Consider the following 18,965-nt stretch of genomic DNA (forward strand, 5'->3'; position numbering starts at 1 on the left):
GGTCCGGGGCAGTTTAGTGTCAACCCTGGGGAGGCACAAAATACAACAGAAGATGATAGTCATATCCGCATTACTTTAGAGTCAGGTCTCTAAAGGTCAGAAAAAATTCATTATCTTTGGTTCCAAAAGTCATGACATCCATTTTCTTTTGATGTTTTGCCTTGATTTTATTAAGATATCCTTTCCAAGGAGCTCGAGACCAGCACGTTTAAAGTCAACCATCAAGTTACTAAGGTAGGAATTCAAATCGAGTATTACATGTGGCTTTCAGCCGAGCCAGTTGAGGATGTGGGTGGAGCCAGTGAAGAAAGTGGGTGGAGCCAAGAGAAGTGGGTGTGGCTTCCCACAAAAATGTGAGCACCTGCACTTCATATTTTACAAATTAAGCACTGATGTATAGATTGGCGCTCAATGTGTTTTTGCCTGCAAAATTGGTTACTTCCGGTGCACAGAAGGGTCTAGTCCTGGACATTTATTCATTGGATACCTATACAGCCAGGACTTTTGTGGCAGCAAATGACTGGACTGTGTTTCAGATGAAAACTAGTCAGTTTTGGGACCATTCCTTGGTGCTATTTGTATAGTTATGGGACCATATGTATCAAGCCTTTTTCCCGTTTGCAAACGGGCAGATTCTCAGAATCGGCCCGTTTGCGAATTGGAAAAAGCCTTTTGGGATGTTTCATCCCAAAAGGCCATTGCAAAATAGAGAATTGCAAAATTAGCGATTCTCTATTTTGCAAATGCAATTACGGAATTAAATGTAATTTAAATTTAATTCTGGAAGCACCAGTAATTTGCTATTTGGCCTTAAGGAATTGCAAATTACCATCATTTGCGATTTTCTTAAATAAAGCACTTTTTTGATTTTTTTAAACTGCCATATGTCGCACATACATGCTCTTAGGGCATGTATGTGCGCAAACTGCGCACACATGCATATTTCAGGGGTGCAAAAAGGTGTCCTTTTGGCACCTTTGCAACCTTGCCATTGCATTCTCAATTTGGGATTCTCTAATTGGTAATCACAAATTGAAAATGTCTTCCCATCCATTCCTATGGGTCTCCTAGCCCATAGGAATGAATGGGAAGGTATTCTTTATTTGCGAATCTCAATTTGCGATTCTTAAATAAGGAATATGTAGGATTCACAACATTTTTGCAAATCCTACATACATTGCATTTTGCGATTCTCTAATTGCGAGTCGCTAAAAATCGCAATTTGAGAATCGCAAGATTCTTTTTTTATACATATGGCCCTTAATCCCCCAACTTACAACGTGCTAGGGGGCACATTTGCACTGTGGTGCAGGGAGGGGGCGGACACATTGTACCCAACCATGTAAATGATAAATGTGATGAGTGATAATTTTAAAGTAATTAGGCCAATGTTGACACTACTGCTGTATTACAGCTGCACTACCTATGAATACCTATCATTATGTAACTTGATTTTGCATTTCGCACTCAATTTGGCAAAAGCAAGAGGTGAGAAGCAATGCAGCCCTATCAGCTTTGTCAATGTGTGTTTGAAGTAAGCACTAAGACAAAAGATAGTCAGGTATCTAGAGAGACCTTTAATAACAGTTGAGGTTGGTTGAATATCACTTTCTTTAGATTGTGTTGCTAATGTACTTTTGAAACTGTGCATTGTTAGATGATATATTGTCATTCAATTGTCAATGCACTTTTGAGTCCCAATATTTTTTGTCCTTTACTTCTGTTGTTAGGGCCCAATATATCTGGCTATATTTTTAAATGTTGATGACGTACTGTATTGTTGTAATAGATGATTTAACTTAACTTAGCAATAACATTGGTGTTGAATGTGAATAATGTGGAGGTCAGCCTAGAAAATGACATATATAAGGAACAGTCAGTTGGAGGGATTAATTTACTTCAGATTATTTACCCTAATTTCTAATGTAACTAAATATTGAAAGATAAAAATAGGTTCACCAGCCCTACACAATTCATTAAAGACAATAGAAGCAAGAAGAGCAAAACCCTGCAGCTGAAAGGGACCAGTAGAATGGATAAATGTGTGTTGAAATGATGTGAACGCCAGGAATATGCTGTGATGTACACTGAAAATAATGGAACTGATTCACATTAGGATGTAAGAGTACATAAAAGAGTACCCATGCAGTATTCTTTAGCATATTCTTCCACACTTTTGTCAATTCATTGCAGGTGCATTTTTAGTTCTTTGAAACTATCTCTCATTGCCATATAAGAAAATATCTGTTTCATGTCATCCTCTGTCGATTGAATATTTGACAGATGATAGTACAGATTGCTCATGTATTGTTCTAAGGAAGTGCAATGACACGCTCTCCTTTCCCAGACTGTAAAAGCGAAGTGTGTTTCACCCAAACTATATCAAACTATGGAAATAATATCACTATACAATTAAGATCACCAACATTTTAAATGACTTCTAGCGGTGAATTTAACTTTTCAGTCCCTTTCCCATGACTGTAGCCCTCTTTTACTACTCATACATGCCTTTGTGAATTATTCCTCCAGACATCTAAATGGGAATCCATTTTAAATATTCAGACACAGTTGGCACAAGTAGAAATTGCACTTTGACTAATAGGGGTTGGATGCCTCAGGGTAGATTCACAAAGGCATCTAAGGGTATCTAAAAGACTATTTCTGTAGTACTGCTTCCCATATTCATAAATGTTTTTGTGACTCGACGCCAGAGTGACCAATTAACTGAACGTTATTTGACATGTACTCTTGGAAACACTTACTATACTTGTTTATTGGGTAAAGTTATTTAAAGAGAAGGAAAATACTCATGGTATACAATATGCCTCAGATCCCAGAGCGAGTTTTGGCATTCATAGCTGCCAAAGGGTTAGTGAATGTGCAAAACTCATGACTGAAAGTCACAAAACTTTAGGGGGAAAAAATAAAATGTGTAGAGTACACGTAATAAAAAACATAGCACAAGAGGAAAATCTAGGAGAAGAAGTCTGGTGATATTGTCAATTATGTAGCAAGACAAGTGAACAATAACACAACAGGCATGGACACCTTAATGCAGAATACTGAAACTAAAATAGTGTCAGTTTGCAGCCACACTATTGACACAGCCAGCAATTATGTACCAGGCTGTGTTTGTCCATAGTACGGGTTTGTTTAACCTTGTATTGCAGGTTTGTGTACCCCTTCTTCCACACAGGTGTAAAGCAAAAGAACCAAAAGTAAGATTATCTGTCTTTATGTTATTCAAGGTGAGATACAGCTATATTTCCCAAGTCTGTCAATTGACAAAACATGAGGTCACTTGAAAGAACGTGGCATGTACATATCAAACAGAAAGTAACTCACCTGGATGGGCACATCAACACTAACCTTTGGCGCACCCGCTTTCATTTTATTTTCTTTCACTTCGTTGTGATACTGCTGGCGAATTTGATTTAATTTTCTCAGGTATTCCTGTAAGATAATGAAACAAAATGTAGTAAAAAAATGATACACATTCCTGTTTCTCAAAAAACAGTGCAGCAGACATAATTTACAGATGCATTCTACACGTTATAATTTATTATCGCAAATCGAGATTTCTTTACAGCGCGTGTACACCCAGAGGAGTTCTTAACACTATGAGAGGCAAACATGCTCTGGTATTCTGCTACTTTGATTATTATTTAGTGAACAGCAATTTTGAAGTTGCTTTGGGAAACGATAGAAGTGCTTACATTCTTTTCACATTTAAGAGGCAGTGTGCTCCTGAGTGATAGTACAAGGACCAAAAAGAACACCCCCAAATTACAGTCAACGAAAATGATGCTCCAGCAGATCAAGGTCTGGAAAGCGTAATTTATGTGCTGAACAGTATTTTCTAATGTAACTTTGAAACAACTGAGCCAGATCACGTAGACACCTGTATGCCGGGCACAATACTTTCATGAATATCCGAGCCTCATAAGGCATCAAGGGGAGTAGACGTAACAGTGGAATGCCATGGCTGAACCTAAAGTCTCCCGAAGTCATTCTGCTGCCACTTTTGAGTCACTTGGAGGCTGCTCAGCAGTACTTTGGGTCAAGCAGTTTTTACAATAATTAAAATCAAATTACGCTGCAGTTTATTAACATAATAGAAAAGGGGTGATGTCACTGAATTGACCAGAGACCTCATAATGAGGTCCAAGTCAAATTTAACACAGAGGTATTTTTAAAAATTGGGAATCAGAGTAGGGATGTCACCAAGTGTGATGGCCAGCCAACAGGGGTCATGTGCCGTGCTGCTCTGTGACTGTAATCACCTCTGTCTTGTCCGCACGACGTGTAACACAATGTACTCCCATGTAGGATATCTTTCACTTAGCAAACTTTAAAATTATGTTAACAATCTTGGGATATTTTAAGATTTTACATTCTACGTCTATTCTTAGTAAAGACAGGTGACAATTATCATAACAACAAAGAAAGTATCACTCAGCACAATAAATGCATACTGTATTTTCAAAAAGCGCATAAGATGTTAAAATTGTTGACATGGTTTATGCGAGTGGTGTTGATACTGCTTCTGGGTCATCATTTTACTTTGTTCCCTGAAGGTAAAAGAGCATGTGCACCATTTGCTGTTAAATGTAGTTTTTCTTTTCCCCAATTGTCTCAGATTGTCCACATCGGTTTATCCGATTCTTCACACAGATTCAGGACATTTGAAAAAGGAGATAGATAATATCCCATTTGGGGAATTTGTGTGTGCAAAACATAATTGTAGTGAATCTAAGGAGTAGCAGGAGGCACCTCAGAAAGATTCAGAAGACGAGGCTATGATTTGGAAATCATCAATAAAGCATAATAGCGAGTACAGAACAACTTAAGAAAGAAACATATAGCGAGGGCAATAAGAGAGTCGATAAGACTTTAAAGAAGCACTGGGACATAGTAAGGCTTGATCCAGATATAAAAGAGATTTTACCATCAAAACCGGTGGTGGTATATAGGAAAGCGCCCACTCTGAGAACACTTCTAAGTCTGAGTGATACTGCGCTCTATGAAGATAGCAAAAAAGGTGTGGGAGCGGAACACATATAGCTTAACATGCTTCCTAAAGGCTCACACACATGCAGTAGATGCGTCTGTTGTGAGTATGTAACAGACTAAACAAGAACATTTACAGACAGTAATGAGCGAGTACAGTATTATATTGCTTCCTTTATAAATTACAACACCTGTAGTTTGCAAATATGCAATTACATGTATATGTGGTAGGATGTATATAGGCTCTACAGTGGGGAAATTGAAAGTCAGATGAATGGAACATTAACGGGCAATTAAGAATTGTGATGCTATGTACCCTACCGCCATACATTGTCGAGATAATCATAAAATTACAGAATTGGGGGTACGCACAGGAAGATACATTATTAATCTATGCACATGTAAAACAAGTAACAATATAGAGATTGAAGACCTTATATTAAGCAACTTGGGGAACAAACTACACATAGGGAAATCACACAAAGAGAATAAGGTGTTCGCATAAACCCTGAAGAAGCACAGTGTGCGCAAAACATGTGTTGGCTCCATAAGAAATTAATGATGTGAATGAATAAAGAATTCATCACAAGAAATTCTTTAGTCTGAAACTGTTACTTATCTCAGTATTGTGTTTTTTATGTATTATACTTAGCACACTGGTAGGTACTAGTGTCCTGAGAGTTAAGCACCGGGCACTGTAACCTTTACCCACAATTAATGTTGCATATATATTTATACACTTACCTAGGAATTATTTACATTTTCATTGGAAAGGCAAGCATGGTAACGACATATTCACAATAAAAAATAGCAGGCTGAGGTCTCGGGTACTGAACTCAGACTGTACTCTTGCAGGGGAATATGCATAAGCCTAATAGGCATAAGCTTCTTTGTCACTGATTGGCCTGCACTACTATTGAGAAAGGCTTCCAAGTTATTAATTGGGTTTACAATTCAATCCAGTTAGCACTTTATCCTCTACAGCCACCCTGTGCAATCTAAGTCCTATGCCGTCTGAAGAGTACTAAACATTTTTTAGGGTTCTGAAAGCTCATTTGGAACACCTTGAATTTGTATTTTGCAACCATCTTGTAATTATACTGCACCATATTTTTCTATCATGCTCTTCCCATTAAAATTGGCAACCAATCACAATACTCAAACAGGACTCTCTCACAAGTTATAATGTTTTCTTTCACAAACAGTGACTTTGTGACAGGTGTGCTAACCATTTTTGCAAAATAGGAGTGTTTGCATCTGCAAAAGAGGTACTTCTTATGTAGTAAACCCGTTGCAGGAGTAGGTAAACTTTTACCGATCCCCAAAACAGGTTTGCTGATGATTACTGATTTGCAGTTTTGAATTTGCATGGTGTGAGAGTACCTTTCTTCCTAACTGGGAATCAGTGTCATATGTATAAATGGTTTGCCATCAGAATACCATTAAAAGTCACAGACATCCAAGTTTTGTGAATGTTACAATTGGAATTTGCGACCTACCTAATAAATATTAATTAGGTAAGTCAGATTGTGACTATATCAAAATCCTTATTTCGTATACGAACCTACTAGTACATATGTCAGTTCACAAAATAAGTTTCAGATTACATAAAGATTGGTCACATTCGTTATGAGTTTCTAAATCCATTTTGTGATTCAGGAACCTATTACCGAATCGCAAAATAGGTTTAGTGGATAATAATTAGACTTTTTTATTTTGCTGTCTCAAACCCTATGATTTTTGGAAATCTGAGACTTTGCAACCACAAAATGGCTTTGTATATCGGCCCCAAGCTCTTTTTTGCATAATACGATTCTGAACATTTCCCTGCTACCGTAGTCAACTTCCTAAGTAATGGCAGAATGATGCTGGATAATGACTGATAGTAGCAATTGGGAGAATACCCATACCCGGAAGGAATATTACATCAATCCCTAATTAACCTCTTAGGAGACATATATATATATATATATATATATATATATATATATATATATATATATATATATATATATATATATATATATATATATATATATATATATATATATATATATATATATATATATATATATATATATATGTAAGCTCCAGGATGTGTCCATCAGTTTGGTACAGGCGGTTGCCGCTTGAATCACTCCGTGCAGGTGTGCCTGACGCGTTTCGAAAGCTCCTCAGCTTTCTCTTCAGAGGCTTTCACGGAGATTCGCGCTCCCAATTTCAACAATGCACGCCCTCCAATGGGAAGATGATGTTGGCTGAGCATTGTGGGAGCAGTAGTTCTTAAAGATGCAGATATGGACTCAGGCGGGGGGTCCGTCTTGAATCCCTGCTGTTACCCCACATATTCGAAGAGGTGTCTTCTCCTCGTGTGGTCCCCTTTCTTTCGGGGAGGTGCACAACCCCGCGGCAGGACGGCCGCGTAAATATGTAAGCTCCAGGATGTGTCCATCAGTTTGGTTAGCACTCGACCAACAGCAGCAGAGAGTCGGACTCTCTTTAAGGTACAGGCGGTTGCCGCTTGAATCACTCCGTGCAGGTGTGCCTGACGCGTTTCGAAAGCTCCTCAGCTTTCTCTTCAGAGGCTTTCACGGAGATTCGCGCTCCCAATTTCAACAATGCACGCCCTCCAATGGGAAGATGATGTTGGCTGAGCATTGTGGGAGCGGTAGTTCTTAAAGATGCAGATATGGACTCAGGCAGGGGGGTCCGTCTTGAATCCCTGCTGTTACCCCACATATTCGAAGAGGTGTCTTCTCCTCGTGTGGTCCCCTTTCTTTCGGGGAGGTGCACAACCCCGCGGCAGGACGGCCGCGTAAATATGTAAGCTCCAGGATGTGTCCATCAGTTTGGTTAGCACTCGACCAACAGCAGCAGAGAGTCGGACTCTCTTTAAGGTACAGGCGGTTGCCGCTTGAATCACTCCGTGCAGGTGTGCCTGACGCGTTTCAAAAGCTCCTCAGCTTTCTCTTCAGAGGCTTTCACGGAGATTCGCGCTCCCAATTTCAACAATGCACGCCCTCCAATGGGAAGATGATGTTGGCTGAGCATTGTGGGAGCGGTAGTTCTTAAAGATGCAGATATGGACTCAGGCAGGGGGGTCCGTCTTGAATCCCTGCTGTTACCCCACATATTCGAAGAGGTGTCTTCTCCTCGTGTGGTCCCCTTTCTTTCGGGGAGGTGCACAACCCCGCGGCAGGACGGCCGCGTAAATATGTAAGCTCCAGGATGTGTCCATCAGTTTGGTTAGCACTCGACCAACAGCAGCAGAGAGTCGGACTCTCTTTAAGGTACAGGCGGTTGCCGCTTGAATCACTCCGTGCAGGTGTGCCTGACGCGTTTCGAAAGCTCCTCAGCTTTCTCTTCAGAGGCTTTCACGGAGATTCGCGCTCCCAATTTCAACAATGCACGCCCTCCAATGGGAAGATGATGTTGGCTGAGCATTGTGGGAGCGGTAGTTCTTAAAGATGCAGATATGGACTCAGGCAGGGGGGTCCGTCTTGAATCCCTGCTGTTACCCCACATATTCGAAGAGGTGTCTTCTCCTCGTGTGGTCCCCTTTCTTTCGGGGAGGTGCACAACCCCGCGGCAGGACGGCCGCGTAAATATGTAAGCTCCAGGATGTGTCCATCAGTTTGGTTAGCACTCGACCAACAGCAGCAGAGAGTCGGACTCTCTTTAAGGTACAGGCGGTTGCCGCTTGAATCACTCCGTGCAGGTGTGCCTGACGCGTTTCAAAAGCTCCTCAGCTTTCTCTTCAGAGGCTTTCACGGAGATTCACGCTCCCAATTTCAACAATGCACGCCCTCCAATGGGAAGATGATGTTGGCTGAGCATTGTGGGAGCGGTAGTTCTTAAAGATGCAGATATGGACTCAGGCAGGGGGGTCCGTCTTGAATCCCTGCTGTTACCCCACATATTCGAAGAGGTGTCTTCTCCTCGTGTGGTCCCCTTTCTTTCGGGGAGGTGCACAACCCCGCGGCAGGACGGCCGCGTAAATATGTAAGCTCCAGGATGTGTCCATCAGTTTGGTTAGCACTCGACCAACAGCAGCAGAGAGTCGGACTCTCTTTAAGGTACAGGCGGTTGCCGCTTGAATCACTCCGTGCAGGTGTGCCTGACGCGTTTCGAAAGCTCCTCAGCTTTCTCTTCAGAGGCTTTCACGGAGATTCGTGCTCCCAATTTCAACAATGCACGCCCTCCAATGGGAAGATGATGTTGGCTGAGCATTGTGGGAGCGGTAGTTCTTAAAGATGCAGATATGGACTCAGGCAGGGGGGTCCGTCTTGAATCCCTGCTGTTACCCCACATATTCGAAGAGGTGTCTTCTCCTCGTGTGGTCCCCTTTCTTTCGGGGAGGTGCACAACCCCGCGGCAGGACGGCCGCGTAAATATGTAAGCTCCAGGATGTGTCCATCAGTTTGGTTAGCACTCGACCAACAGCAGCAGAGAGTCGGACTCTCTTTAAGGTACAGGCGGTTGCCGCTTGAATCACTCCGTGCAGGTGTGCCTGACGCGTTTCGAAAGCTCCTCAGCTTTCTCTTCAGAGGCTTTCACGGAGATTCGCGCTCCCAATTTCAACAATGCACGCCCTCCAATGGGAAGATGATGTTGGCTGAGCATTGTGGGAGCGGTAGTTCTTAAAGATGCAGATATGGACTCAGGCAGGGGGGTCCGTCTTGAATCCCTGCTGTTACCCCACATATTCGAAGAGGTGTCTTCTCCTCGTGTGGTCCCCTTTCTTTCGGGGAGGTGCACAACCCCGCGGCAGGACGGCCGCGTAAATATGTAAGCTCCAGGATGTGTCCATCAGTTTGGTTAGCACTCGACCAACAGCAGCAGAGAGTCGGACTCTCTTTAAGGTACAGGCGGTTGCCGCTTGAATCACTCCGTGCAGGTGTGCCTGACGCGTTTCGAAAGCTCCTCAGCTTTCTCTTCAGAGGCTTTCACGGAGATTCGCGCTCCCAATTTCAACAATGCACGCCCTCCAATGGGAAGATGATGTTGGCTGAGCATTGTGGGAGCGGTAGTTCTTAAAGATGCAGATATGGACTCAGGCAGGGGGGTCCGTCTTGAATCCCTGCTGTTACCCCACATATTCGAAGAGGTGTCTTCTCCTCGTGTGGTCCCCTTTCTTTCGGGGAGGTGCACAACCCCGCGGCAGGACGGCCGCGTAAATATGTAAGCTCCAGGATGTGTCCATCAGTTTGGTTAGCACTCGACCAACAGCAGCAGAGAGTCGGACTCTCTTTAAGGTACAGGCGGTTGCCGCTTGAATCACTCCGTGCAGGTGTGCCTGACGCGTTTCGAAAGCTCCTCAGCTTTCTCTTCAGAGGCTTTCACGGAGATTCGCGCTCCCAATTTCAACAATGCACGCCCTCCAATGGGAAGATGATGTTGGCTGAGCATTGTGGGAGCGGTAGTTCTTAAAGATGCAGATATGGACTCAGGCAGGGGGGTCCGTCTTGAATCCCTGCTGTTACCCCACATATTCGAAGAGGTGTCTTCTCCTCGTGTGGTCCCCTTTCTTTCGGGGAGGTGCACAACCCCGCGGCAGGACGGCCGCGTAAATATGTAAGCTCCAGGATGTGTCCATCAGTTTGGTTAGCACTCGACCAACAGCAGCAGAGAGTCGGACTCTCTTTAAGGTACAGGCGGTTGCCGCTTGAATCACTCCGTGCAGGTGTGCCTGACGCGTTTTGAAAGCTCCTCAGCTTTCTCTTCAGAGGCTTTCACGGAGATTCGCGCTCCCAATTTCAACAATGCACGCCCTCCAATGGGAAGATGATGTTGGCTGAGCATTGTGGGAGCGGTAGTTCTTAAAGATGCAGATATGGACTCAGGCAGGGGGGTCCGTCTTGAATCCCTGCTGTTACCCCACATATTCGAAGAGGTGTCTTCTCCTTGTGTGGTCCCCTTTCTTTCGGGGAGGTGCACAACCCCGCGGCAGGACGGCCGCGTAAATATGTAAGCTCCAGGATGTGTCCATCAGTTTGGTTAGCACTCGACCAACAGCAGCAGAGAGTCGGACTCTCTTTAAGGTACAGGCGGTTGCCGCTTGAATCACTCCGTGCAGGTGTGCCTGACGCGTTTCGAAAGCTCCTCAGCTTTCTCTTCAGAGGCTTTCACGGAGATTCGCGCTCCCAATTTCAACAATGCACGCCCTCCAATGGGAAGATGATGTTGGCTGAGCATTGTGGGAGCGGTAGTTCTTAAAGATGCAGATATGGACTCAGGCAGGGGGGTCCGTCTTGAATCCCTGCTGTTACCCCACATATTCGAAGAGGTGTCTTCTCCTCGTGTGGTCCCCTTTCTTTCGGGGAGGTGCACAACCCCGCGGCAGGACGGCCGCGTAAATATGTAAGCTCCAGGATGTGTCCATCAGTTTGGTTAGCACTCGACCAACAGCAGCAGAGAGTCGGACTCTCTTTAAGGTACAGGCGGTTGCCGCTTGAATCACTCCGTGCAGGTGTGCCTGACGCGTTTCGAAAGCTCCTCAGCTTTCTCTTCAGAGGCTTTCACGGAGATTCGCGCTCCCAATTTCAACAATGCACGCCCTCCAATGGGAAGATGATGTTGGCTGAGCATTGTGGGAGCGGTAGTTCTTAAAGATGCAGATATGGACTCAGGCAGGGGGGTCCGCCTTGAATCCCTGCTGTTACCCCACATATTCGAAGAGGTGTCTTCTCCTCGTGTGGTCCCCTTTCTTTCGGGGAGGTGCACAGCACCGCTCCCACAATGCTCAGCCAACATCATCTTCCCATTGGAGGGCGTGCATTGTTGAAATTGGGAGCGCGAATCTCCGTGAAAGCCTCTGAAGAGAAAGCTGAGGAGCTTTCGAAACGCGTCAGGCACACCTGCACGGAGTGATTCAAGCGGCAACCGCCTGTACCTTAAAGAGAGTCCGACTCTCTGCTGCTGTTGGTCGAGTGCTAACCAAACTGATGGACACATCCTGGAGCTTACATATTTACGCGGCCGTCCTGCCGCGGGGTTGTGCACCTCCCCGAAAGAAAGGGGACCACACGAGGAGAAGACACCTCTTCGAATATGTGGGGTAACAGCAGGGATTCAAGACGGACCCCCCTGCCTGAGTCCATATCTGCATCTTTAAGAACTACCGCTCCCACAATGCTCAGCCAACATCATCTTCCCATTGGAGGGCGTGCATTGTTGAAATTGGGAGCGCGAATCTCCGTGAAAGCCTCTGAAGAGAAAGCTGAGGAGCTTTCGAAACGCGTCAGGCACACCTGCACGGAGTGATTCAAGCGGCAACCGCCTGTACCTTAAAGAGAGTCCGACTCTCTGCTGCTGTTGGTCGAGTGCTAACCAAACTGATGGACACATCCTGGAGCTTACATATTTACGCGGCCGTCCTGCCGCGGGGTTGTGCACCTCCCCGAAAGAAAGGGGACCACACGAGGAGAAGACACCTCTTCGAATATGTGGGGTAACAGCAGGGATTCAAGACGGACCCCCCTGCCTGAGTCCATATCTGCATCTTTAAGAACTACCGCTCCCACAATGCTCAGCCAACATCATCTTCCCATTGGAGGGCGTGCATTGTTGAAATTGGGAGCGCGAATCTCCGTGAAAGCCTCTGAAGAGAAAGCTGAGGAGCTTTCGAAACGCGTCAGGCACACCTGCACGGAGTGATTCAAGCGGCAACCGCCTGTACCTTAAAGAGAGTCCGACTCTCTGCTGCTGTTGGTCGAGTGCTAACCAAACTGATGGACACATCCTGGAGCTTACATATTTACGCGGCCGTCCTGCCGCGGGGTTGTGCACCTCCCCGAAAGAAAGGGGATCACACGAGGAGAAGACACCTCTTCGAATATGTGGGGTAACAGCAGGGATTCAAGACGGACCCCCCTGCCTGAGTCCATATCTGCATCTTTAAGAACTACCGCTCCCACAATGCTCAGCCAACATCATCTTCCCATTGGAGGGCGTGCATTGTTGAAATTGGGAGCGCGAATCTCCGTGAAAGCCTCTGAAGAGAAAGCTGAGGAGCTTTCGAAACGCGTCAGGCACACCTGCACGGAGTGATTCAAGCGGCAACCGCCTGTACCTTAAAGAGAGTCCGACTCTCTGCTGCTGTTGGTCGAGTGCTAACCAAACTGATGGACACATCCTGGAGCTTACATATTTACGCGGCCGTCCTGCCGCGGGGTTGTGCACCTCCCCGAAAGAAAGGGGACCACACGAGGAGAAGACACCTCTTCGAATATGTGGGGTAACAGCAGGGATTCAAGACGGACCCCCCTGCCTGAGTCCATATCTGCATCTTTAAGAACTACCGCTCCCACAATGCTCAGCCAACATCATCTTCCCATTGGAGGGCGTGCATTGTTGAAATTGGGAGCGCGAATCTCCGTGAAAGCCTCTGAAGAGAAAGCTGAGGAGCTTTCGAAACGCGTCAGGCACACCTGCACGGAGTGATTCAAGCGGCAACCGCCTGTACCTTAAAGAGAGTCCGACTCTCTGCTGCTGTTGGTCGAGTGCTAACCAAACTGATGGACACATCCTGGAGCTTACATATTTACGCGGCCGTCCTGCCGCGGGGTTGTGCACCTCCCCGAAAGAAAGGGGACCACACGAGGAGAAGACACCTCTTCGAATATGTGGGGTAACAGCAGGGATTCAAGACGGACCCCCCTGCCTGAGTCCATATCTGCATCTTTAAGAACTACCGCTCCCACAATGCTCAGCCAACATCATCTTCCCATTGGAGGGCGTGCATTGTTGAAATTGGGAGCGCGAATCTCCGTGAAAGCCTCTGAAGAGAAAGCTGAGGAGCTTTCGAAACGCGTCAGGCACACCTGCACGGAGTGATTCAAGCGGCAACCGCCTGTACCTTAAAGAGAGTCCGACTCTCTGCTGCTGTTGGTCGAGTGCTAACCAAACTGATGGACACATCCTGGAGCTTACATATTTACGCGGCCGTCCTGCCGCGGGGTTGTGCACCTCCCCGAAAGAAAGGGGACCACACGAGGAGAAGACACCTCTTCGAATATGTGGGGTAACAGCAGGGATTCAAGACGGACCCCCCTGCCTGAGTCCATATCTGCATCTTTAAGAACTACCGCTCCCACAATGCTCAGCCAACATCATCTTCCCACTGGAGGGCGTGCATTGTTGAAATTGGGAGCGCGAATCTCCGTGAAAGCCTCTGAAGAGAAAGCTGAGGAGCTTTCGAAACGCGTCAGGCACACCTGCACGGAGTGATTCAAGCGGCAACCGCCTGTACCTTAAAGAGAGTCCGACTCTCTGCTGCTGTTGGTCGAGTGCTAACCAAACTGATGGACACATCCTGGAGCTTACATATTTACGCGGCCGTCCTGCCGCGGGGTTGTGCACCTCCCCGAAAGAAAGGGGACCACACGAGGAGAAGACACCTCTTCGAATATGTGGGGTAACAGCAGGGATTCAAGACGGACCCCCCTGCCTGAGTCCATATCTGCATCTTTAAGAACTACCGCTCCCACAATGCTCAGCCAACATCATCTTCCCATTGGAGGGCGTGCATTGTTGAAATTGGGAGCGCGAATCTCCGTGAAAGCCTCTGAAGAGAAAGCTGAGGAGCTTTCGAAACGCGTCAGGCACACCTGCACGGAGTGATTCAAGCGGCAACCGCCTGTACCTTAAAGAGAGTCCGACTCTCTGCTGCTGTTGGTCGAGTGCTAACCAAACTGATGGACACATCCTGGAGCTTACATATATATATATATATATATATATATATATATATCAATTTACACAGTTTGAAAGGTAATGCAAATGGAGTTATCTGGAAAAGTGATCTGGAGAATGATATGAAGATCTACATGCTATCCTTTTTTTATCATTAAAACACTTTTCTACACCACAAAATACCGAATGACTGCCAGATACGCTGAGAAAGTTCCTTGAAGACAAAGATATACCGACATTCAATTCCTCAAATCACAATTTTTCATGGTATTACGATCAAGCTCTCAGAAACTTTCATTTACAACCTTTACTTTGAAACGGTCACACAGATATATTGTTATTTGGTGGTCTTCTATAAGAAACATAAGACCATGAAAGAAACGGAGGTCCTCTCCCACATTTAAAAATAACAAGAATTTCACAACAATTTCGAGAAGTATTATTAATGAAGGCAGAATTCTGTTTGTGTTTATTTCACCTGTTCCTTATCTCCATTCTTCATGATTGGTTGCTGTTGTTGATCCATTGGCTGCTCTTGCTTCATTTCTTGCTGGGGGAAGTGGTTATTGTGATGATCAGCAGTGGATGGACGAAGTCCCTGTACATGTGAAAGAAATTTGTTTGTAAGAAATGGTATTTGCAAGGAGAACATTTATATTTTTAGATGCATCTATCTTCCTTGCTCATTTATCTCTTCAGTCATCTTTCCCTATATCACCCAAAAAATAAACCATGAAGAAACACAGTGGCACTACTGGGATCATTTAGACCTAAGCTGCACTGCAAGCGTTACAGCAACATGGTTTTGTGCCCATTTTTGCACTAATACCTATCATGACCAGAGTGCAATTTCATGGTAATAATGTACTGAAAAAGTAAATAACCACTATGAAGCCAAAAGGCCTGGATATTTCAAATGTGATTGTGTGGGTGAGTGGGAGAATTTGATAATGAGCCAGCGTTTGCATGAATATGGAAATGCATTGAAGGATAAATAAGAGAATGAATGCATCATTCTGTATAAGGTGAGTGAATTCATTGATGGTGGAATATGTAAATGCACTTAAATTTTGGCTTGATGAATTTGTGAGTGCTTGAATGGATTAGTGAGTGAGAAAAGGCACATTAAACCATTCTTACCGTTTGAGGCTTTTAAGAGCAGCAGCTATAGTGTTATAAAAATACAGAAAATTATCAATATCATTGCAGTGCAAATTTTACACAGGGGCTGTGTACAGTCATGCAAAAAAAATCCACAATATATATATGTAAAGAATTATGAAAATGATGCTGTCCCAAGAGTGCCTATAATATGTTAAGAATTATGCCTGTTGCTTTAATGCAAGCAGTACAGTGCAGTGGGTATCAATGTGCCAAGTATGCCCACCATATGTCAAGGAACTGTGACTAATATTGTTGTTTAGATTTTTCCCATCACTCAATAATCTTTAATACATACTCATATTTGTACCATTACTAACATTCTCTTTGCATGTTTAGATGTGTTCCTTTGCCCAATCACTTAGTAGTTATGGGTGCATGTTCAGATTTTGACCATGAATCATTGATGTTGACCTCTTTTCAGGCTTACATTCAGAGATATGGAGTAGCGGGTCAGGTTTTCACCATCACTCATTAAGCCAAACAATTGTTCAGATTTGCACCATATCTCAGTATTCATTAGAGAACATTGAGATTTCTACCATCATTCACTAATCACCAGTAAATAGCCATATTCGCACCATCACTCAGTTATACTGCAACATTCAATTTGAACACACCAACAAAAATGACACATTTGCTAATGCAACAAAATCCATTTTATACCTATATGTCACATACTCAAGAAAGACACCACTGCCCAATTTTCCTTAAATAATGATTTTTTATCTGCTCTTTTCTCCATATTGCTGCCAGTTGCACACAGAGACAGTGCCACAGGTTGTTACTTCATGTTATTCTGAAGTCATCAGAAAGAGTGCAGGACCTCAGATCATTATTAGATGTCTGTAATCCCATGGCATGTTTGGTTTGTTCTGTATGTAAGGTAAGTGTATGGTGTACTGACATGAAGTGTCTGTGTATGCATTGCTGGAAAGGAGCATGCTGTAAAATGTGGAGAGTGGATGTTGTGATAATGTGATGATGAATGGAAAGCTGGTATCTCTGTGTGATGTAGCTTGTGGCTTGATTACAGCTAGAGTTTTATATAGCGCGAACTAGACCCGAGACATCAAGTATAAGAGCGCTTTACATGAGCACCAGTTTCGTTATAGAAAGACACATTCCTTTTTGTTAGGCACAGGGAGATTAAGTGATTTGCTCAGAATTACAGGATGTTGAGAATGGATCCCAAATAGGATGTGATGGTAACCTGTGGGCCTAACATGACAAAATAACTCACTTCCTACCAGGGGGCTTCACACTATGTGAAACCCCTACCCTCCAACTCCAACACAACTTTTAGCGACAAGGATAAGCAGCAGAAAGTAAGCAATACTTGCTGTCAATGATACAAATGTCTCTAAAGTCAGCAGGTGGGATAGTTGGCTACCAGATGCCTGGCAAACTCAGAACCATGCAATAGTTGGAGTGTGAACAGAAGGCCACTCACTCCATTCTGCAGCATCTCTTGCAGAAGGTCCTTCGGCTGCTGAAGCAAGGAGCCTCTCAATATGACAGGTGATAGACAAGCTTCTTTTTTCAACAATGTATAAGCACTATTTCAATGTGTATAGCTGCACAGTACTCCTTTGAGCTGATACAAAATGTGCAATACCGTTATACGAGCAATGGCTGAAGAGGGCTGACTGTTGGATTTTGTAATTAGAATGTGGGTGCGTGAGCCACCCTGGCAACCATTGCTCAGGTGGAATGAGAATGTTGGGGGTGTACCTGGCAGTTGCTGGGTTGTTGATCTCTGCCGGTCGCATTGATGTATCTCGGTCAAAAAATCCTGAGCAAATATTGCTTAAGGAAGAATATAAATCTGTGTGGGCAGTTCAGGGTGGAAGTTGGAAACAGCTTTTCCTGAAGTATTCAGTGAAAAATTGGGGAGGATCAAAGGATTCTGTCACCGCTTAATTTTGAAGGATGGGGACCAGCCAGTAGTCCAAAAACCCAGACAGATACCTCTTGCGATGAGGAGGGAGTTGGAGCAGGAAGTTGAATACTTATGCCAACAGGGTATAAATGAACCTATAAAAAGCTCCGAATGGTTAGCCCAGGTGGTTTTGGCCAGGAAGGTATTGACTTAACGGACCTGAATGAGAGGATTTCGGTGCAAAGATGTCACTTGCCCAATATCACTGAAATGTTAAGATCGTTTAAGGGTGGCAAAATTGTTTCGACTTTGGACATGTAGTCCGCTTATCATCAAGTCACCTTGCACAAGGAGAGCCGCCATCTGACGTCATTTATTTCTTCTTCTGGTGCGTACAAGTTTAAGAGAATACCTTTTGGGTTGGCATCAGCTTCTGCAGTATTTCAGAGGGTCATTGAAGTGATGTTTGTGGGGGTTCCGGATGTGAGGTGTTTTCAGGATAATATTTTAGTGTATGGGAAAAACATTGAGTCCCATGATGAGAAGTTTTGTCCATTTTGACAGATGGGGGTTACGCTTAAGATAGAGAAATGTAGGTTTGCTGTGGACGCTGTAGCCTATTTTAGGTTACAAGTTGTCTGCTCGAGGTGTGGAACCAAAGGAGGATCTTGTTAGGGCTATCAAGGAGTTTCCGTCCCACAGAACAAGTTGCGCTCCTTCTTTAGAATGTTGGAGTTTTATGCAAGGTTCATTCCGAACTGCAGTGGGAAAACACAGTACATGAGAGGGTTGTTGAAAAAGAATCAGCAGTTTGTTTGGTCCATAGAGCATGAAAGGGAATTTCAAGATGTCAAATGTGAACTTGGGAATGCCATTGCCCTTCAACCTTTTGTTGCCAAGGAACCATCAACTGTGGGAACTGATGCCAGTCAGCATGGTGTGGGTGCTGTGCTGTTGCAGAAAAGGGAAGGCTGGGAGGTAGTTGTATCGTTCGCATCTAGGGCATCGACAGAAGTGGAGCCGACATACCCAGTTATCGAGAGAGAAGCTTTCGCCTCCTGGTGGGGAATGGGTCATTTCAGGAACTATTTGTGGGGTTTGGAGTTTATCATTCGCATTGACCAAAAGTCTTTGTTGAATCTGTTTACTACCAAGGGTCCTAGACATGAAGAGGAGGATCTGGGAGTTGTTCTGGTGGCCGGGAATGGATCGGAGTGTA

The 18,965-nt window shown here is 44.5% G+C and overlaps 1 protein-coding gene across 1 annotated transcript in view; it reads right to left on the reverse strand.

Annotated features, from left to right (window-relative positions):
• The window catches only part of LOC147659350 (serine/threonine-protein kinase Nek5-like), a 94,729-nt gene that overhangs the window by 22,352 nt on the left and 53,412 nt on the right, over window positions 1-18,965 (reverse strand). Inside the window, exons 4-5 of the mRNA XM_086951822.1 lie at window positions 15,182-15,301; window positions 3,346-3,453 (exon numbers count right to left, since the gene is read on the reverse strand). Coding sequence (XP_086807948.1) covers window positions 3,346-3,453; window positions 15,182-15,301 — 228 coding nt within the window. The remainder of the gene's footprint in view (window positions 1-3,345; window positions 3,454-15,181; window positions 15,302-18,965) is intronic.

Source organism: Lissotriton vulgaris, unplaced genomic scaffold, assembly GCF_964263255.1.
Source record: "Lissotriton vulgaris unplaced genomic scaffold, aLisVul1.2 SCAFFOLD_1525, whole genome shotgun sequence".
Classification (NCBI taxonomy): domain Eukaryota; kingdom Metazoa; phylum Chordata; class Amphibia; order Caudata; family Salamandridae; genus Lissotriton; species Lissotriton vulgaris.